The 22,024-nt window shown below is 44.6% G+C and overlaps 1 protein-coding gene across 1 annotated transcript in view; it reads right to left on the bottom strand.

The window, feature by feature from the left end:
• STAB2 (stabilin 2) overlaps positions 1-22,024 on the bottom strand; it is a 133,698-nt gene that overhangs the window by 79,216 nt on the left and 32,458 nt on the right. The window contains exons 10-22 of the mRNA XM_031462915.2: positions 20,206-20,339; positions 19,043-19,125; positions 17,662-17,811; positions 15,569-15,712; positions 14,945-15,001; positions 14,695-14,820; positions 10,864-10,917; positions 10,520-10,600; positions 8,114-8,266; positions 6,226-6,288; positions 3,277-3,363; positions 2,446-2,532; positions 1,206-1,317 (exon numbers count right to left, since the gene is read on the bottom strand). Of these exons, the coding sequence (XP_031318775.2) occupies positions 1,206-1,317; positions 2,446-2,532; positions 3,277-3,363; positions 6,226-6,288; positions 8,114-8,266; positions 10,520-10,600; positions 10,864-10,917; positions 14,695-14,820; positions 14,945-15,001; positions 15,569-15,712; positions 17,662-17,811; positions 19,043-19,125; positions 20,206-20,339 (1,331 nt within the window). The remainder of the gene's footprint in view (positions 1-1,205; positions 1,318-2,445; positions 2,533-3,276; positions 3,364-6,225; positions 6,289-8,113; positions 8,267-10,519; positions 10,601-10,863; positions 10,918-14,694; positions 14,821-14,944; positions 15,002-15,568; positions 15,713-17,661; positions 17,812-19,042; positions 19,126-20,205; positions 20,340-22,024) is intronic.

The following is a 22,024-nucleotide window of genomic DNA, read 5'->3' as shown; positions in this document are numbered from 1 at the left end:
ATTTTTTTTTTCCTGGGAAACCTTATTTGGTGAAAAGCGCACTGGACTAGGATCGGCAGCCTTGATTCTGCTGGGCTCTGGTGTCCCATCTGTCTTGAGAGGTAGTTGTGCAGATCAGACGAAGTCAGAGAGGAGAGGCATGGTGTATTATGAGAGGAGTTAGCAGTGATAGTAATAAGAATGACTTCATTTACTGATTACTTGCTAGGTGTCTTCTCTGGGCTAAAGTTCTAAATTATAATCTAACTTAATCAACAGCCTGTGAAGTGGGTACCAGTATTGTCTTCATTCTATAAATGGGGAAACTGAGTTTCAATGAGAGACTTTCTAAGGTCATACAGCCAGTAACTTGCAGAGTAGGGATTTAACTCCAGGTTGGTCTGACTCTACAGCAAGCTCTGATCTATTAATTTTTTTTTCCTATCAAATTCTAAGCTTAGATAAAGAAACAGATGTATATGTCTATCGAAACACTTAAACATTCACACGATGTTATTTTTAAGAACATAATGTATTTTCTAAGATTATATAACTGCATGTTTTTCAGGGCCTAGTGTTGTGGAACTTTCTACATGTTCTATGAGCTTCTTGACATTTATGTCACTGAACTTAGAATAATAGCAACAGTAAAAATAATAGTGACAGCGGCCAGCATACTGGGAGCACATACTAGGTGACTGGCGCTGTTCTAGGCAAGTGCTTTCCACTTAAAACTTGTATTAATCTTACGGGGTAGTTACTACTGTTACCCCATTTTATAGATGAGGAAATTGAGGCCTAGGGAGGTGTAGTAACCAGCCCAAGGTCACACATTTTACAAAGGGAGGAGCTGATGGAAAAGGACTGCTTGAAAGATGGGGAGTGAGTCTGTTTCTTGGTATAGAACCCATGCTCACTTCAGGTATGTGGGGAAACCTTATGGGACTGGTTTTCAAAGCATGGTCTGGGCCAGCAGCGTAGGCACCCCAGGGGACTTGTTAGAAATGCAAATCCTCAGCTACCACCCAGGTCTGCTGTGGCACAAACTCTATGAGTGGGGCCCAGCAGTGTGACACGTGCTCCCATCTGGGACCCAAGTGCTTAAGAAACGCCTGGTGATGAGCGCATCCACCAAGCTGAGGGGTACCCGATGCAGGCCTGCCCCGCCGGCTTGCTACAGGGACCTCCACTAAGCAGCAGAAGGTGGGTCTGGAAGCGACACTTACTTTTGTCACACTGAGGTCCGTATTTATCGGGGTCCGAGCAGAACTGACACTGGGAGCCTTGGAAGCCCTCCTGGCAGATGCAAGTCCCGTTGCCGTCGTGGCCGTCAGCGCACTGTGAGCAAAGGACGGGCCCTGTCCATTAGGCCAACACAGGCCCTGGAAAGGAGCCCCAGACGCTTTCCTTTCCTGGCCTGCTTCTTTGCCTCAAATTTAATTCTGCCTTAAATGACTCTTTGGGACCCCTTGTGGAAAGTGGAGTCATGGGCATCAGGTAGGAAGCTAAGACAGTGACATACGGGGGTCCTGAGCCAGGATTCAGAGCTTTACGGGAAGTCATGGGGGCGGGGGTCACAATGGTGAACTAAAATGTCTAAACAATGCTTAAGGGATGGCCTGATCAGCCACTGGCCTTCAAAATGAAGGCCACCTTTCTCTCCAGATGCTCACGTGCTCGGCTCTGGGACTCCAAGCTGCAGTGTTTCTCTCTTCAGTGTGAGCATCTTGCCCCGCAGGTCCCTGGCTATTTCAAGGGTAGATTTGTATTGATTGACATACATCAGAATTGGGCATGGGTCCTGACCTGACCACCTGCTACAGTAGTTAATTTGTACCAGCTTCGCTCTGTTCCCCTTGCCTGTGTGGTGTCCCCACCTGATGGTCACACAGTTTTTCCTTCCCCTTGAAAGAGGCATATTTTCAATGTGGATTTCTTAAATGTGCAGATCTACAATTTCCTCTAGGAATTACAGCCACTTTTACCATTGTTTGTTTAGCTCTGGCCTCCAAGCTGGGACAGTTAAGTTTTGGCCCTTAGACTTCACTAGGTTTTGCAGATGGGTTAAAAAAAAAAAAGCATTCACTGGGCAGTTTTATTTTTTTCTTTTTTAAAGAATCAAAATTTTGGCCCCTAAAAAAATCTTGGAGATCAATGCAGGCCAACCCTGCTATCTCCCATAGGAGGAATGTGGGAGCCTTGCTGAGTTGCTCAAGGTCATGCAGTCAGCACTAGGAAGGGAAATCAGAAGCAACATCACTGGACACCCAGCCCCCTGCCACTCCACCAGGCAAGACTCCTTCTCCTGCAAACACCTTCTGCTCTTTTAGCAACTGATCTGTTTCTTTCACTCCTTGGGATCAGTGATTGGCAGTGTATCATTTCTTGGTTTAGTGGTTTTAAATTATTTTTTCAACTTAAACAGGTCAACTTTGGCATTGGTGGAAAAGCCTCAGTCCTTATCACCTGTCCGTTCCCGGAGCACGGGTCTGAGAAACCTCCTGGACACTGGTTGCAGTCGGGCCCATAGAAGCCTTTGCAGCACTTTGGTATCTGAGAAACAAAACACATGTCACCTTTTGAAATCCCAAGCAGAGTGCCAGTTCCTCAAAGGAAAGACATTCCACCTCCCATTATGATCATAAACAGCATCAGCCCCCTCCCTCCCTCACAAGCGTGACTTCTCCTCTGCAGACGCCGGCAGGGCTGTGCGCAGCCTGCTGCTCACCACAGATCTCCTGAGGGCCGACCCCGGCAGCCGGCTGTGGAACCATGAAAGCAAGACAGACAAAGGCTTGTGCCCATGGAGCCTGTGTTCTGTCTAGTCAGGGAAGAGACAATGAACTAGACAAAAATACGAAGATTTCTGAGAGTGGTAAGTGCTGGAAAGACAAACGTGGGGGCAGAGGCAGGGGAGATGGGGAGGCCACTTGAGGCGGTGACAGCTGTATGGAGACTTGAAAGATGAATCAGCCCCCAGCAAACCTGGAAGAAAATTCCAAGTAGGGAATGGCCAAGGAGTACACTCTGAGGTGGGCATGAGGGCAAGAGACCAGCTGGAGACACTGCAGAGGGTGAGCTCTATACTAAGAGCAATAGGGAACCATGGGATGGATGGACACAGGGAGGGGTGACCTGGCTGCCAGGCAGAGGAGCCCCCGGCAGGAAGACACTGCCAAGGCCCCACAGGCAACCTGTGACCACACGGACTCTGGGGCCCAAGAGCTGCCCAGCCTGCTGGCTTCTGTTTGGGACCTGGTGGCCTGGATGAGGACCCTGGCCACGCACATGCCTCACCTTCACGGTGGCGTTACAGTATCTGGCACAGCCGCTCTTCAGGCTTCTGGTTCTGCCCGTGTAGACGCACTTGTGTGTGAAGAGTGTCTGGAAGAAAGCCGAGGAGAAAAGGCATTGCAGTCTGCATCCTGGGGTCCTCTGGGCATGACCGGGCTTCTGTACACACTAGACAGTCTACTTCCGTTCTGTCATCAGAGCCAGGAGAGAGCACTAGAGCACACAGCACACCCTCGTTAGGCCCCGTGTCCTTGTTGGAAGAACACAGAGCAGGGTTTACATGACATAGGGCACATGTCTCCCTCCCTCCCCTCAGGCCATGGCAGACACTGCTCACTGATCAGGGAACAGGGTCCTGTTCACTCCAGGACTGGCTTAGCCTCCCCCTCCAATTAGTAGTCATCCCTAACCTCCTCCTATATAGAAATTCTGGAGCTAGTAGAGAGTTTTCTCTACTTTGTGGAAAGATCCACCAAACAAAAGAGCAATAGTCTGAGTTTTTCTTTAAGGTGTGGTGTCGGGGGAGAGGCAGATTTCCTTCCATTCTCTAATCCCTGATGCCCAATTATTGATAACTACCATTTACTGAGAACCTACTGGGGCCAGACACAGCACTCATATGAGGCCATCAATCTTCAATTCCATGTGGATATTTCTTATTCCTTTTTTTACAGGTGAGGAAACGGAGGCCCAGACATGTTAAATCAGTTTTCAGAGGAATACTGCTAGTAAGTGGCAGATCGAGAGAATGGGTCCTAACGTCTACTAACTTTAGGATCTCAGGGGCAAGTCATGTAGCCTCTGTGGGGCTCAGCTGCCCTACCAGTGAAATGGGACAATAATGCTGATCTCAAGTTTCATCCTGAACATTTGGTCCCCGGCTCAAATTTCATGTTAGATGCAAGTTGATGCTGAGGCACCCCTTCGTCTTAGGCTCTTACTCAAGAAGAGAGCAATGAAAATGCTTCACAGGCAGTGAAATCCTAAAACCTTAGATGTATAAAGGAATTCTGAGGTCACTGAGGAAGGAATATTCAACCCTCTTGTTGGCTTCAGGAGAATTAACCAAGTATAGACCATGGGAGCCTGGGAGGGTCAGTTTGGGAGCTGTCTTGGCCCTGACCCATGTGTCTCAATTCTTTCTTTCCTTTCTCCCTCCACCTCCTCCCTTGGGTTGAGGCGATGTAGGATCACGGTCTGCCGGGTACCAGGCGAACCTTGTGTGAGGGATTTTATATTTCCTCACCTCAGTTTCCAGATTACACTGTGGTTATAATGATAACGTGTCTCCTTCAGAGATTTGACGCATGAAGCATTCAGGACAATGTCTGGCACACAGCAACGACTGGTGCTAGTCTCCATGTTCTCCTCTTGCCTCCTCCCTCTCTGCATCCCCTAGCTGACAGCATCCTGCAGGGCTCAGGTGGGTGGCTTCATTGCACAAAATAAGTATTGGAACACCTGTGCTTGTTTCATTTTCATGCTTTTCTTTATGAAATGCTCCACAATAGGACTGAATTAAAGAGCTCATCACCTTCCCATGTGATCTATTCTAGTGCAGAATGAACTTTCTATCTGGGAAGTTCTTTCTTAGGACGAAGTTAGAGGCAGAAATTTCTATCATCTATTTTATCTGAGAACATTTTGCTTTTGCTACCAGTGGAGTACTTACTCGGCATATGAGTTACGGATTGTTGTACAACAGTCTGTTCTTTTTTAGATTAGAGCTTCTCAAGACAAGAACAAAATAAAACAAAATCTTACTCATTGTATGCCCCCTGAACCAGCTCTGTAATTCTCAATAGATGTGCTCAGAATTCAAACTTGACAAGGTTTTGATGGTCCCTAGGGTCACTTTCTTGGTATTTCTTATATTTCTCTCCAGAATGATGCTTGGGAAGAGCAGATACGAATGAAGGGCAGCAGAATATCCCTTACCCCCGCCCCAGGCATATGGATTATTTTGAGTAAAGGCACTTGAAAAATACAGATACAAAAAAAACCGTAACACTCTGAGCTCCCCTTTTCTTTCTGAAAACAGGGTGTAAAACCCCCATGTGAAAGGTGCCCTCCCTGTACCAAGAGAAAAGAGACATCTTGTCACCAGAGACAGGAGCTGAAGCAGAGAAAAATCTGTACAGACCTTGTTAAAATAACTCTTTTTCTTCCTTTAGAAGAATATAGGAAATTTACCTTCCCTGTACATTTTAATTTTTACTTTTTTGCTTTACTGATGTAATTTCATCTTAGATGAAACTTACAGAGGTAACACTGTAAGTTTAAGACGTACAACACGGTGATAATGATTTGATGTAGGTGTATATTGTGAAATGATGATCAGTCAGTTTAGTCAACACACCATCACTTCCCTACACACTTTAGTTACTTTTCCACAGTTATCTGTCTTTGTTCAATCTACTACATACACACTTGGGTTTTGCTATTTCTCTGGGTCTTCATTCTCCAAGAGAGGCTCCTGTGTACGTGTAAAAATCTGTATGTTTTTCTCCTGTTAATTTGTCTTATGTCAACTTAATTCTCAGGATCAGCCAGAGACCCCAACAGGGTGGAGGTCAAGTGTTCCCTCTCTTACATAAACACTGGGTTTTACTTAAGAGGGAAAGTAGAGAGGCAATGTTCACTGAGTGGCTATTTGATTTAGGCATTGTGCTTGGGTTTTTATCTATGCTAATCCTGCTGTTGCTATTATTTGCAGGTAAGAAAATTAGAGTAAAAATGTCAAGCAACTTACCTTGGATAAACGCGCAAGGATTCAAATACAGATCGGTGGGTTGTCTTTTTACCTCCCCCCGTAGATTGGAGGCTAAGAGCTAACCTGATATTATCCCAGTTAGAGTGAGTATCTTTTAAGAAGGAAGGTAGAAAGGATGAGAAACCACACCAGTGGGGTTGCTCGGGAGATGTGTGGTTCCCAGAAGCTGTCACACTCACCGTGGGCTCGGAGTTGGCAGGACATTTGCTCAAATACACAAGGGAACAGCTCACACAAGTGCCCTAGAAGGAAGGACCATGGGTTAGTACAGGCGTTGCTATAAGAGGGAGCACAGACCCCCTGTCTGGTTCATGCTCCTCCCTGTGAAGGGGGCTCCACTAGCATAACCCTCTTGGCCTCTCTCCCCGCCCCCTGCTGCCTCCTCCCCAGAGAGATGGAGTGAAGTCCCTGTGAGGTGGAGGGGCGGTTTAGAAGGAGCCAAGCCTGCTCAGAGCAGCCCCTTCTTCATCCTCTTTCAGGGTCAGACTAGCCACAGGCTTCTGGTTGACCCTCTGCTGTGTAGAGAGGCATCTTCCCTTGAGAATACACTACAGTTGCTCACCTGTGCCAGGGAGGAAGTATTAGCGCTAGCTACACATTTAAGTCCCTGTTCTCCAATTCACTTAGCAGTAACGAGGCTGAACACTGAATCTCTGCCTTTCAGTCTCCTGGGCTTCTTCCTCCATCAGTTCTGAGTTCAGGAGGAAGGAAGGAGTGTGTTTCTCCAAATCTCTCCAGATCCATTCTCTGACCTTCTCCACTGGGCTCTGTGCTCCAGCAGCTAAACCTTGAAGGTTGGTCTCTTGGGCTCCCTCACCAGTTCCCACCTGGCCAATGTGAGGCACCAGCAGGATACTGGTGGGTAAGGAGGAGAGCCAGGTCAAGGTGTTTCTTCCCTGCTCCCTCTCTGCTCGGGCACCATCCCTGCAGCTCCTGATGGATATCTCTTTTTCCATTCCTCCCACTCTCACTGGGCTCAGATAACTCCAACCCCTCTCCACCCTTGACTGTGGTGGTAATGGTTTCCTGCCATTGCCTCTTCTTGGATGCCCCAGCATCACTTGCTTGTATCCTCAGCCCTGCCCGCCCCCGCTGTAGTAGCTTCTTCATTCAAGTCTCTTTGTGTGAACCATTGGGATAAATTCTGTTTCCTGCAGGGATGTTAACTAGTACAGACTGTTATTAATTAAGCCTCTAAAATCCAAACATACATGCCCAAAGGCTGCTATGGGTTCAGCCTGGTGAAAACTGAGGCTTCTAGAAGGTACCATCTGCTCCCGTTGTTTACTGGCCCTCCGTATTTTCCAGACAATGCATTTATACTTTTAATAGGCCTAATCAAAAATCACTGTAAACCACACAGAGCAGACTCATTTGACTTTAAACCCAGAGAAAATAGTAAAAGACTTCATTCTAAGGCAGCTATTGGGAAGTCCTTTTCCTTATTTAATTAAAATTCTTTGTGATGCAGCTCCAACCCACATCTTGATTGCTTGGGAAGACGGGGAGTAAGTTCTTGAACAACTTGCAGAAAAGACTCAATAGGAGTCAGTAATTAGACTTGTTCACCCCAAGCAGCTGCCGTTCGGGTTAAGGGAGGGAAGTCTGTGGAGGGACGAGGGTGGTCCTAACTCCCTGCCTTGTTTCAGGGTTGCTCTGTTCCAGGTTGTTTGAAAGCTTGTTGAAATTTGGGGTGCTCCGATGAAAAGTGGCTGAGCCAAAAAGTTGCAGTGGAAACATGAGACATTGGTTTTGGACTTCTGGCCTCCACAACAGTGAGCAGATAAATTTTTGGTGCTTTAAGCCACTTAGTTTGTGATAACTTACATTGGCAGCTCTAGAAACTGATATACCAGGGTAGCATCTATCAATGTGGAAACTCCCCCAGGAACTTGGGTTCACATCTGATGAGACAGGACCTCAGGCCCCCCAGCCTCTTCAAGAAGGGAGAAATGCCTTCAGAAGCAGGCTCCTGTGGTGAAACTCAGCTCCCTCAGAACTGAGGAGAGCAGCGTCTGCTCTGCAGGGGCTCTCCAGTGTCCTTATTTATTTTCCTAGTTTTCTTACCAGTTTCAGTTCTCTCTTTGCTTCATCACATCGGTGGGGCAGGATTGGGACAATGGAAGGAGGAATGAGGACCCCAGTCAGTGTGTAAATTCGACCATTTTTGGCAACAACCTCAATTTCTTCCATTGCCACATCATTTGCTAGAATTTGTCCCTGAAAGGAAGCAATGACATGTTTCATCTTTCTGCACAGTGGGAACGCCAGCCAAGCCCCAGGCAGATCTGAATGATGGCGACCTCTTAAAAGAGGCTTCAACTTCACTGAACCTTCGCCTGAGTGGAAGATTGCTATTAGAAGGGCTTGGCTGACAGGGAAAGATACATCTGTTGATTGAATTCTTGACTGATTCCAGGCAAGGATGTCCTTACAGGTGCCAGTCCAGGGAACAGGTGTAACTATTCTAGCTCAGTGATATATATTGCTATGAGACCTTGGGCAAATGGTTTTACCTCTCTGTGGGGAAATGGGGATCCCACATACATTTATTGGCCTCATGTTAGACTCTACATTAGTTCCTGGGGAGACATCAGTGAACAACCCCATACAAGTTCCTGCTTATGTTGTAGGGGAGGGAGCAGAAGATGAACAAATTAGCAGAGAATTCCGAGCTCTGCTCTGCCCCCAGACCTCTTCCACCTGCAGTGTCAATGGCAGCTCCATCCTTCTGGTGGCCCCAGTCAGAAGCTCAAGAGTCACCTTTGGCTTCCTGTCTCTTCACTCCCTATCCAATCCATCAGCAAATTCTGTTGATCTACTTAAAATATATTTAGAATTCAACCACTTCTTACCATGTCTCTGCTACTACCCTGCTCTGAGTCACCAACATTCTTTTTTTTTTAATTAAAAAATTTTTATACAATTTTTAAAGGTTACTTTCCAATTATAGTTGTTACAAAATATTGGCTATATTTCCCATGTTGTCCAATACATCCTTTTAGCTTATCTTACACCCAACAGTTTATACCTCCTCTCCTATTCCTTCACCCCATGTTGCCCCTCCCCCCACCAGTCACCATCACTCTGAGTTATTGCAATTGTCCCCTAACCAGTCTCCCCAAACGCACAACTGATCATGCCATTCCACTGCTCAAAATCCTCTAATGGCTTTTTCTCTCATTCAAAGTAAGAGGCAACATCCTTGCCCTGAGTTCTTGGCCACATGTGACTTGACCACACCTCTGCTTCTCCTTCTTATCACCCTGACCTCCTCGCCTCTCTCCCCCTTTTCTCCTCTGTTCTGGCCACGAGGCCCTTGCTGTGCCTCAACCAGGTCAGCACGCTCTCTGCTTCCTGCCTTTGCAGTTGCCGTTTCCTCTCTCTGGAATGTTCTCTGCTTGTTTTGTTTAAATGGAAGTACTGAGACTTGAACCCAGGACCTCGTGCATGCTAAGCATGTGCTCTACCGCTAAGCTTTTGCCACTCCCTGGAATGCTCTTTCCCCAGGTAGTTACATTGCTTGCTCCTTCATTTCCATCAGGTCTTTGTTCGTATATTTTCTTCTCTGTGAGGATCTCTCAGACCTTTATCTCAGACATCAGCCCCCATACCCACTTCCTATTCCACTGCCTTGCTTGGCTATTTTTTACTTTAGCACTTACTACTCTCTAATATATGATTTATTTTACTTATTTGTTTTATTGTCTATCCTCCTATTTACTAGAATGAAAGTTCTGTGCAACCAGGGACTTCAGTCTGTTTGCTCACTGATCTACCTTCAGGACCTACAATGGTGTCTGGCACATACTTGGCACTCAATAGAAATTTGTTCAAAGGATGAGGGGGCACTGTCACCACTATTAACAGTGAATCAACAGGAGATATAATCTCTATGCTGCCAGATTTCTGTTGATATTACAACTCTGGGGAGTTAGCTAAATAGTATTGCCTTCTTTGAGTTTCTTAAGTAAGTCATGTTCCCTCCCATCTCAGGGCCTTTGCACTTGCTCTCTCTTTTGTCTAGAACCCTCTCCTACTCATCTCTGCACAAGTTCAATCTACTTATCCTCTGAAGCTTGGCCAAAGCATCATCTCCTGAATGAGGACTTCTAGATCCCCAGACTTGCTCAGTCTCCTCCTGCTGTGAGCTCTCACAGCCCTCTTAACTTCCTCTTGGTGGCACTTCTTATTATTGTAATTAAATAATTAACTGGTCGCTAAGTAGTTGTTTAAAGTCTGTTTTCCTTGCTGGGATGCAAGCCTGTCTTTTTCACTGCTTTATCCTCAGCTTCTAGTTCAGGGTCTCACACATGTAGTTGCTCAGCAAATATTTGCTGAAAGACATAACAAAGGAATGAAATAATCAAAGATTTTAAACCTGTAGGTGAGTGTCAAGGTCGGGAAACCCAATCACAAGCAGAGGAAAAAATGCATATGAGCAATGACACCAGTGGTAGAATTTTCACTTACGTTGTCGGTTGTGTTAAACTGTATAATCTGGTTGGCCATGCTCCTAATGTGAGGGGTTGAAATGAGGGTGGCCACTTCAAGCTGCAAGGACAAGAGGACAAGTGACAGAGAGCAACACACAAAGTCCCCCCGGAAAAAAAATGGTCTGAAAGCTTATGAAATGAATGATGGGAGCTTTGATGTCATGAGTTTTTGTGGCTTTGAAGATTTCTTTGATATTGGGCTCATTTACTGCTAAGCTTGTGCTCGAAGCTACAGATAAGGAACAACTGTCACACATTCTCTAGCACATTTCAGATACCTTGAAAGCAGGGGAAAAAATAGGGCAGGAAACTGAGGCTGACCTGGGTAAATGGGACAATGTGGTATCTGACGAGTTCCAGAAGTTTCCGAGATCCCTGCAAAGAAATCAAAATACTTCTTCAGTCATTGAGGAAAAGACTGATTTCCCTCTCTTATGCAAACTTCCTCAAATGACTCTGGACACTTAGCCAAGGAAAATAAGTGACCCCTAATCTCCTTATTGGAAGTCCAGAGTGAGAAAAACCCCATCCTCCAAATAGCTAACATTCACTGAATTTTTACTTTGTGCCAGGAGATGTTTGGAAAACACTGTATGCCCATCTCTTTTAATCCTCCAACAACCCTGTGAGCTAGGGATGCTATTGACTCATTTTATGTGTGATAACACTGAGTTTTAAAGCCATGTCCAAGGTCATGACATTAACTGAAGATATAAGCCGAAGAATTAACGCAGGCTCTTGGTCTCTGCTCCACACCTCTCTGAATGGCTAAGGCTACATCCTGGATTTTCTAAGACAGCCTCAGTTTATGATTCTGTTTCACTCTGTCTATAAATAACCGTGTGCTCGTCAGACCATGTACTGGTTATTTAGGACTATGCAGTCAGTCCTTGTTTGGAGTATCTGGCCAGGATCTTTTCTCCTGCATTCTCATGGTACACGCTCATCTCTCCTTCAAGGTCCTTTCCCAGATTTCTCATGCTTCAGAAAACTGAAGCAGCAGTGGAGGGAAAAAGAAAGTCTTGGGACTTGAAGCAGGATGGGAACCCACAGGGGAGCCTTGGAGAGAAGCTATCGGGGTGGAGTACAAGGACCACCCTCTTTGTGGAAAGAAGCAGCGGGGTCTGCTGCAGCGTGTCTGCAGTCTCCCAGTTGAGTCAGAACTGGGGCTCACGAGCTGCGAAGCCCTTGAGTTCTGCTACTTAAGTGGCATAGCCATAGGCGCTTTGTCTTGGAAAGGTAAAGGATCACAAATCGAGATAATAATAACCTCCAAGAGACTGGCCATTCTAAGGACGTGTTCCAACAGCACGAAGTCCCAGGCTGAAAGAAAGCCCTGCCAAAACTGAGTCCCTTTCAACCAGACCCTTCTCTGCATTTGGCGTTGGTCCCCAAGCCCAGGGAATTACCTGCAAACAGTGACCACATATCCTAGTTTGTCAAGTACAACCCTGGTTTATTCCTATCATCCTGGAAGCCCCATTCATCTTAAAAGTGTCCTGGTGTGGACAACAAATTGTTAAGGCCCCATGACTATAAGTCAATGGCATTATGTGCAGGGCAGGGTTACCAATCAGAACACTGAAGTTGACTGCCAGGTGGCCAGCCCTGGAAGTGATGCTATCTGAAGCCCTGGTTCTGTTACTAGGTCACCTTGAGCAAGTCACTTAGTCTCTGTGCATTAACTCCTCTTTGCAGCTCCTTTATGGTACCCAGAAGTAAGGACGTGCAGGTAGAACCAATGCCATTATAACCTTGGATGCTCAATGGCAGAAGGGGTGGGAAAAACTGTGAACCACTGGAAAATGTCAGATCAAAGTAGACTGCAAACTCCTAGAAGGCAGGAACTGGGTCTGTCTGCCTTATTAATCATTGTGTCCCCACTCAGCATAGTATGGGGCACATGGCAGGCCCTGCATAAATATTTGTGCCAGTAAGTTAAAAGGATGAGGGGAGGAGTCCTGGGAAGGACACCGAGCTGGACCTTGGGAACCTGAGTTTAACGCTGGTTCTGCTTCTGCTAAGCAAGCCACTTAGCCCCTGTAGTCAGCTTGATATGGACTCCTTCCAGCCCTCTGATTCTCTAGCAAAGACTTTATCAACAGGATAATCCACTTCTAAAGCCTCAAGAATTAACTGGTGTTGGATCCTTTTTCTAAGAAACAGAAGAATGAAAGGGATAAAGGAATTGATCAGCATCCCTCTGCCACTGCATGTGCCTGCCACCTTCTCTGGCCAGGGGCCATCATTCAGTTAGACTTAATCCAGTACCGCTCAGATCAACAGGATGAGCTCACAGGTGCAGCTGTTGATAAGCCTTTCAGTGTAGTGCATTCTTTCCACTGAGGACACTCACTTCTTACCTGCTGTTTTAGGTGAAAACAAACAACAACAACAAAAACCGAGCCTTTTGGTGCCAGAGACAGAAAGGGAGTTTTTCGACCAAATTGTGACTATGACCTTGAACTCTGCAAATTCACCTCCCTTTGTTCCATTTTACTTGCAAGGTCTTTGTGAGTCTGTTGCTCCCTCTGCTTTGATTTCTATCTAGTTCAGTAATGAAGTCATAAACTGGGGCTTGTAGTCAGCAGCCACGGTCTTTGCAGGGATGGGATGGTTCAGTACTGAAATTTCGCTTCAGGGAGAAGCAAAGATACACTGGAAAGAAACATGGCATTCCCAAACTACTCTTCTAGTAATCTGTTGAGAAGTCCTTTGTTATCATTTTTAAAATACCTGAATCAAATTAGAAGCTATATGCTCAGAGAGGCCATATAACCTCAGAATCTTAATGATTTCCTAGGGGAGCAACACTACTTCTTTGGCTTTAAAATTGTGAGTGTGAGTTCAGAAGAGAGGAATACTACTTTTTCTGCAATAACTAGGTTTCAGGAACCTTGAATGTGAATCATATTTGTAAAATAACATCCTATTTTAAAAGCACTGGGAGATCTGGCTTTTTAAATGGAAACCTGTAGCAAATCTTTTAATAAAATCGATCTGTAGTGTAAGAGATTACCTTCTGACTTATCTCCTCGATACCTAAATTTTTAATCCCAAGTATTCTGAATGAAAGATATCCTTGTAGGTGCCTGAAGGTATTCTAGAAAGGGATGATCCATGTGAACCTCTAAATCATTTAGGAAACGTTTCTGAGTGTCAAAAGCAGCATGACCTGGGATCGCTGAGTTAGAAAGTTGGTGCTTACCAAAATGTCTATCTTCAGGCCTCATTCCAGTACCATTAAGTCAGAATGTTTGGAATGAGCTTCTGGAATCTGTGTGCTTAACAAGCTCCATGCGTAATTCTTATGTATACTAAAGTTTGGGAATCCCACTCTAAGAGATTCAGACTCCCAATTCTGTATAATCCATACTGATCTACATGAGGTCATAGGCAGTCTTGCCTCATTGCCAAGATGGTGGCATGACCTCAGGGTGCTGGAAGAAAGCTTGTGGCCAATTCCACTATTTGAGTTTCTAATGAAAAAAACAAAACAAAACAAAACCCATAATTAGCTATCCTTTTCAGTTGAAGTTTGTTATTTTTGGGAGAGGAAACACATTAAATGGTTTCAGTCATTTATACCCTAGTGTGAAGGAATACAAAATCTCCTTCCTCAAGAAGAATGTGAGAGAATTGAAGTCTAATGGTATACAAGGAGAGGGTTATTGTGGAGACAGATGAAAGCTACAGAAAGGAAAGTCTGGAGTGCCTAAAACTAACTTTTATTCCTTTTAAGTTTAGCTTAGACCTGGCCCAGAACGGCCTATGTTAGGCTTCGTTTTCTGGATGGTTTTAGAGTTGTAGGACACTTAAGACAGTGATTTTGCTGTTGGGAAATATTAGAAGAGCCCAGACAAATCAAGCCCACCATTTAGATCTGGGGTTGCAAGTAGATTTTATTTCCTGTGCCCAGTCTGATTGACTGGCCTTATAGCTGCTTGGAACTCTACTGAAGAGATTGGAGCCACATCTAGGCTTAGTTCCAGAGTACTGTGATTGATTAATGATGTCTGCCTTGGTTGTGGAAGGGAAGGTGGTGATACATGTGCTACTTACTTGTCATCCCTAGTTTAGAAAAGACTATATGGACACAGACTGAAGGAGTGATGCTGATAGGACACAATTAGAGTAAGTAGGGTACAATACCTCTGAAGAAAGGAGATAATCGAGAGTGCCATCCTTCATATTATTCAGTGCTTCATTACTTGGAACAAAAATGGTGTGTGGGCCACCAACAGCATCCTCATCTAAGACATGTCCCACATTGGTTTCCTGCATTGGAGAAATGAAAATTTCTATCTGAAGCTATCTGAAGTAACATATATATAATCAGTACCTCTGCCTGCCAATTTTATAAAGGCTTAGACATAAAACATTTTTCATGAACAGTACATACCTCTAACAAAGATCTGAACTTGCTGTATCTTGGTTGTAGCATTGTCATTATGGTTTGCTAAAAAGAGATACTTTGCTTAAAAATCATTAAAAAAACATGGTTTAGGAAATAAACATGCTAATATTAAAAGACTGATGACTGAGTTTACACGTATGTGTAGAGAGCAATAAAAGGAACTGGTGGACCACAAGACATTGTACAGAAGTTTCCTGCCATTATTTAAACAGTAGTTGAGATCTGCATGTTCTGATATAGTCTTTGGCCCTCAAACAGAGCAGAGGGAATGAACTTTCTTGCAGTGAGGACTGCCCTCTTCCATAAAGCATGAGGGAGAAATTTTCTTGACAACTAGGCACTGGTCTGAGTTGTCAGGTGTGGCTATAAAAGAGGTCACGTCATCAACATCCTTCCTAACCCTACTGCATGCTTTTCTTTCTCTGTGCAGAGGTGCCCAGAATTCTACTGAAAACAGAAATTATCCTGTCTTCCCTATGGTTGGAGACCTAGGACAAATGAAAGACGAGCACATAGTGCCAGCATGTGTTTTCTTCTTGGGCGTGACTCTCTGTGGGGGACAGAAGAGGATGGATTTGAGTTGACCGCATTTTCACTGAAATATCTCACCTCAGTATTGCTCTCAAATGTGGGTGCCACCCTGTCCATGGCTCTGTCGAGAATGTGCAGGAGCCCGTTGGAAGCGACTATGTTCCCCTGTATAATTTTTACCTTCTTTTTGCCTCCATAGAGTTTAAGCTTTAGTTGATTGTCCTAAAACACCAAGGAAAAACAAAACCAAGTTAATGTGTGCCCTTGAAAAATGGAGCACTGGCTTAGAAGTCCTGAATCCTTGGGTTCTGCCATGTATTGGCCATGTAATCTTAGATAAGTCACTTAACCTAAAACAGGGACAATGATACTATCTGCTCAATTGAGTTCACAGGCCTTTCATTACAATCAAATGAGATAACAGATGAAATCACTACCGACTATCAGTGATTGCTAAATGTGAATCAGGCATAAGTCTCTCCCAATAGACTGCAAGCTACAGAAAGGCCAAACACTATTCAATTTATTGTAAATTTATCACCTACTTCAGTGTTTTATACAGAAAAGTCACACAATAGAAAATATTTGTTGAATAAACAGATAAATGAATGAATGCATGTCCTTATAAGAAAGGAAGCCACCTCTTCCTCTGTCCATCTATTCATCCTCACACACAGTACAACACAGTGGTTAAGGATACAGGCTTTGGGATCAGGCAGACCTGCTTTTTTTTTTTTTAACTTTTTTTTTTTATTGATTTATAATTTTACAATGTCGTGTCAAATTCCAGTGTAGAGCACAATTTTTCAGTTATACATGAACATGTATATATATTCATTGTCACATTTTTTTCTCTGTGAGCTACTACAAGATCTTGTATATATTTCCCTGTGCTATACAGTATAATCTTGTTTATCTATTCTACAATTTTGAAATCCCAGTCTATCTCTTCCCACCCCCTGCCCCCTTGGCAATCACAAGTTTATATTCTATGTCTGTGAGTCTATTTCTGTTTTGTATTTATGCTTTTTTTTTTTTTCAGATTCCACATACGAGCGATCTCATATGGTATTTTTCTTTCTCTTTCTGGCTTATTTCACTTAGAATGACATTCTCCAAGAGCATCCACGTTGCTGCAAATGGCGTTATGTTGTCGGTTTTTATGGCTGAGTAGTATTCCATTGTATAAATATACCACATCTTCTTTATCCAGTCGTCTGTTGATGGACATTTAGGCCATTTCCATGTCTTGGCTATTGTAAATAGTGCTGCTATGAACATTGGGGTGCAGGTGTCATCCTGAAGTAGGGTTCCTTCTGAATGTATGCCCAGGAGCGGGATTCCTGGGTCATATGGTAAGTCTATTCCTAGTCTTTTGAGGAATCTCCATACTGTTTTCCACAGTGGCTGAACCAAACTGCATTCCCACCAGCAGTGAAGGAGGGTTCCCTTTTCTCCATAGCCTCTCCAGCAGGCAGATCTGCTTTTGAATCCTGGCTCTGGTCCTTACTTTGTGACCTCTGTTTTCCCACAGGAAAAACCTTCACGAGTTGTTGTGAGCTTTATATACTATAAATGCAGATTTACCCCAGTACTTTGCACGTGGTAAGTACTCATTAATCTATCAACTACTGATATTTGGTGAAATGCAACAGTATAGCCCTCCCACTCTCTCCCATTCTGTTGATTATGTGTCCTTCAGCCCCGTAAAGTCTTAAAAAGAGTTAATTTGAGGAAGAAGAGGAAGATAGTTTTATTTAAAAACAAAACAGAATTCATGGCATTAGGAGAGATGGAATGTTGAGTTGGGGAGGATGCATAAACAATCCATTTCCTTTCCTACAAGGAGTGCTGATGTGGCTTTTGTGCTGATGCTTCCAGGAAACAGGTTTACTGTAAAATTCCTCTTTCCTGCTGGCTGGCAGCTGAATGATGGTTGCCTTGAAAACTAATTCAGACTGTAGCAGAATCATTTTATAATCCCCCTTCCGTAACAGTCCGCCCCCGCCTACCTGACCCTGTCCCATGCTGCTCTCTCCACTTTTCCCTACATAGGCAAGTGCTCTGACAAAGGAGCAAAGAAGTGCTTCATAACCTTTCACAACCCGCGACACCAAGAGAGAGCCTGCTGTGGCCACTGACTCATGGGAGGGAAAGTCAGAAACCCTTACCTTATCACCACTGAAGATTTCCCCTGCCTTTCCAGTCAAGGTGTAGAATGTGTCTGTGTTACTCATTTGCTCAGTGTTCATCTGCCCAGCAATTATGTGGAGTTTCACAAAGTACTGAGCAGCTTCGTTATCCATCAACAGCTCTTTAATCTGAGAAAAGAAAGCTGGTTCCTTCTGTCTCTGCCATCATTTGACAGGGAAAATGAGGTTCATGATTCATGACTTGTTCAGCATCAAAGACATCAAAGCTAGTACATCCTAAGTTGAGTTTGGGCTCTTTGGGACACAGATGGCTTTCCTGGAGCACAGATGACAAGGCCTTAAAGTGGGCAGAAATCTGGGGAGTGGGACATGAGGCACAGTGTACTCGCAAACCACGGGAGGTGCTCTAGCAGGGGACAGGTCATCCTGGGGAGAGCAGAACGCTGGGACCAGGAGGACTAAGGAAGGTAGCAGGTGCTGAGGAATCAATCATCTCAAGCCCAGGAAGCAGATGGGAATGAAATATGAAGTTACGTGAAAAGAGCCGGTAGAGTGGACCGATGGAGTTTTGAATAGCAAAATTAAGATTTTTGAAATCCATCAGACCAAATCTACATTGTGTCAATATTCTATTGTCATCAACAGAAACTTTTTTTTAACTCTGTGTAAATTCAATCTGTATATTAATCAAGAGACCACAGGCAAGGTGTCCAGCCCAGAAGCCTTCAATACTTATCAGTTCTCCTTCTTAACAGGAGAGATGTGAATGCATCTCTGAAGATTAATGACAGATTAGTCTTGGACAGATGAATGGTAGTGGCCTATTAGGGTGAGACAGTCTGAAACTTACTGGGTGTTAATTTAATGCAGCAAAAATTATGATCACAAAATATCTTGGATTTAGATAAACCAATTACATACAAAGCAATGTGTCTACCACCTACATTAAACTAAATCTAATTATTGCACTGATACCATCATGATGGGACACCTCCACTGGGCATATGTATTTCATTTCTATTGGCTGACATTATCTTGGACAATATCTGCTCACAATGAAGACTACTGAGGCTAAGACTACTAAACCCGTGAGGGGTAGTGACCGGAAGGGGGCCCTGGGGGTGTTGTAAGGAGCTAGAAATGGTCTTGCCAGATACACAAGTACATGCACTTTGTGACAGTTCATTGAGTTGTGGACTTACAATCTGTATACTATCTGTAAGGATGTTATATTTTGCTAAAAAACATTTACAAAAATTTGCCATCCTTATCATCAGTAGGTTTATTTTTAATGGGAGTTTCCCACTTTAAATAAAGAGGATACTGTCTACTAAGGTTTTTTTTTTTTTTTGCATTAGTCCCTATTCATAAAATAAATAATGTTATTTTAAATACTTACATTGAATCCTTTCAGTCCCTTGTCTGTTGGCAACAGCATGGTAAACGTTCCCAGGTTACTTAGTGGCCAGGCATATACTTTGTCTTAGGAGTCAAAATACACAAAGAAAGAAAACACCAAATCGGTCAGTGGTACATGAGGAGCAAAATCAAGCAATGGCCCTTGTGGTCCATTTAGATCCTCTGACTCCCAAGCTTCTCTGTTGTAACTGCTATGTGCAAGCCTCAGCAAACAGGGAAGCTAAGAACATGAGGCACCATGACATATGGCCCCCAAACATCCCTCACAACTGTGTGATTTCCCCCTGCAGCCACAGTCTTAGCTCAAAGATACCCTGGGATGAGAGGTTCCGTGAGGGTCATGTGACAAAATCCTCAGACAGTCCCTGCCCCTGTGCCCAACTTTCCAAGCTGTCACCACCTCCGTGAGCAAAGATGCAGCCTTTGCTCCATCGAAGGCCAGAAGAGCCTCACGCTTGGTTTAACACTCTGCTGTGGCCTTTATGAAATGCTTAATCATTTTTGAACAAAGGACTCTTGCCTTTTTCATTTTGCAATGGGCCCTGCAAGTTTTGTAGCTGGTCTTGTTTCCATACCCCTGGTGAGGATGAGACAGCTGGATGGGCTCTGTGCTATCACACAAGAGGCAATGTATCCCAGCATCTCATAAATTAGGCAGATGAAAGGGTGACTGGAATTTGTCTAGGGAAACCTTCGAGGGTCCAGCCTATGAAGGACATTGTCACCCCTGTCTGCTCTCACTTGCTATTTTAACAGCACGTAGAAGAAGGCAGGAGAGCCCTGAGGCATGCCAGTAATGCCTGATCCCCTGCGGGGTGTCTTGCAAAGAGCAGGACATCTGTGTTGGATACACATTAAGATTTATGCTGAAAACACAGCACTGACCCATGCAGAGCACTTCTCTGCCCAGAACCCTATCCTCAGCTGTTGCACTGGTGGATCTCTTGGCACTAAGTCCTGTCTCCTTGGAACAGCTGCCTGTCCTTTTCCTCCCATCTGCACGGCCCCTTCTCAAAGGGCTGATCCCCAGAGACAAAACTTGCCTAGCCTGCACACCCCTTTCTGAATGATTGTGTCTTGCTGATGCCCTTGCCTGTAAGAGGGCAGCCCTCTCTGTGGAAGTCTGCACCCGTGGCTGCGTACCCAGGAGCGAGATGAAAGAGGTCAACCTTCCTTGCCATTTTCCTCTGGGTTCAGTGTTTAATTCTCTGAGTCGCTCCATGATGTTTCCGTAACACGTTGAGCCATCGCCTGTGTAACCTTTCCTGCAAGTGCATCTACAGAGAGAGTGAGAGCACATTTTCAGGGTCTCAAAGCCATACAGAATGTTGAGATCACACAGTCCAAATCCCTCATTGTGCAGATGGGAAAAACGCTGCCCAGAGCGGAATGGAACAAGGCCAGGAGAGGAGAGGCACAAACCCAGTGAACATGCCCAGTGCAGTGCCCGACACAGAGCAGCCCCAAAGAAATGGATATTCAATAAATGACATGTGTATATGTGAACACTGGATATCTCCATATGCTCTTTGTCTCAGTACTTTTTCAAAGTATGAGCAAGAGACCATGTATATCAGAAGCCCTCGGAGCACTTACTGCACATGTTCGGTCTCGGCTCCCACTGCAGAACCACTGAGTCAGCATAAACTGCTGCAGCCAGCCTCAAGCAAAGATTCAGAGCCATGGATCTGCTTGGAAGATTCCTCCCCTTCCTTCCTGAGATCTCTGCTTAACTGTCCCCTCTTTAGGGAAACCTTCCTTGATTTTCCACCCTCTCCAACACTAGATCGGGGCCCCCTTGGTGTGCCTGTAGCTCACGGGACCCTGTAGCTCTTCTCTGCAGCACCGGTCCCGGTTGTAATTTTATCCCAACCTGTGTGGTTATTTGATTAAGAGTTGCTTCCCCATCTAATTTGAGAAGTATGAGGACAAGGGCTGTGTGTGTATTCATTCATTCTTATAACCCCAAGATCTGGTACAGGGCTTGGTCCACAGTAGCTACTTAATAGTTGTAAAATAAGTAGTAACTGAGTTAAAAGAACTATACAAACAATGAAAACAACAGAATCCTATGTAATAGTTTAGGTTCATAAAAGACAAAGAGTGTTAAAGAGGTAGTTAAGATGCACTAGCAGTGATGTGCTGGTAGATGTTAAAGAATCAGGGGGGAAAAATAGCCCTAATTTGCAGTATTTGCCAACTTCCATGGCTCATATTCCCACCTTGGCCAATTACAAACTACCATGACACTAATCAGTCGACGAAATTCCTGAAAATTTAATCATTAACTCTTACGAATCGGTAAGCCCTGGCGCCTGTCAAACCACCGCTACCTGGAAAAGACTGGTTGACAGCTGGCTGAAACTGGCAAGATGCTTAGGAAGGTGACATTCACCAGCACCCTGGAGATAAGTGAAGAACCAAACATGAGACAGGAGGAAAGCATTTCAGAGAGGAGAGATGAAGGGATGCTGTGGTCATGCATACTACAAGCAGGGCTCATGTTTAGGAGAAGATTCCAAAGAACAATTCTACACTCACTAATTCACTTGTGTTTCTAAACCAGTCCCATTGCAAACAGATATATTTTCAACAAGTTGGTTGAACAAATGTTTTAGGGTCTCCTCACCCCTTGCTTGGATCGCTGCGATGACTCCCTAACTGGTTTTTCTGCCCTTAGTTTTCCTCCCCTCAGATCAGTCTATCACACAAGCCCTGAATGGTCTCTCCCAAAGAGAAATCTGACGTGTGCTTAAGACTCTCAGGAATCCCTTTTGTCTACAGGATACAGTGTAAGGGCTTAACATACATGCAAGGCTTCAAAGTGGGGGGTTCTCACTTATGTCTCCTTCCTTGCAAATTCCAGCAACACCAAACTGATTTTTTCTAGATTGCTGTGCACTCCTCTGGCCATGTGACCTGCTCTAGGCAGCCTTATTTGACCTCCTCACTCAACCCCGAC

This window comes from Camelus dromedarius, chromosome 11, assembly GCF_036321535.1.
Source record: "Camelus dromedarius isolate mCamDro1 chromosome 11, mCamDro1.pat, whole genome shotgun sequence".
NCBI lineage: Eukaryota > Metazoa > Chordata > Mammalia > Artiodactyla > Camelidae > Camelus > Camelus dromedarius.
Note: the sequence above shows the minus strand (reverse complement) of the source record. Positions and strands in the feature narration are given on the sequence as shown.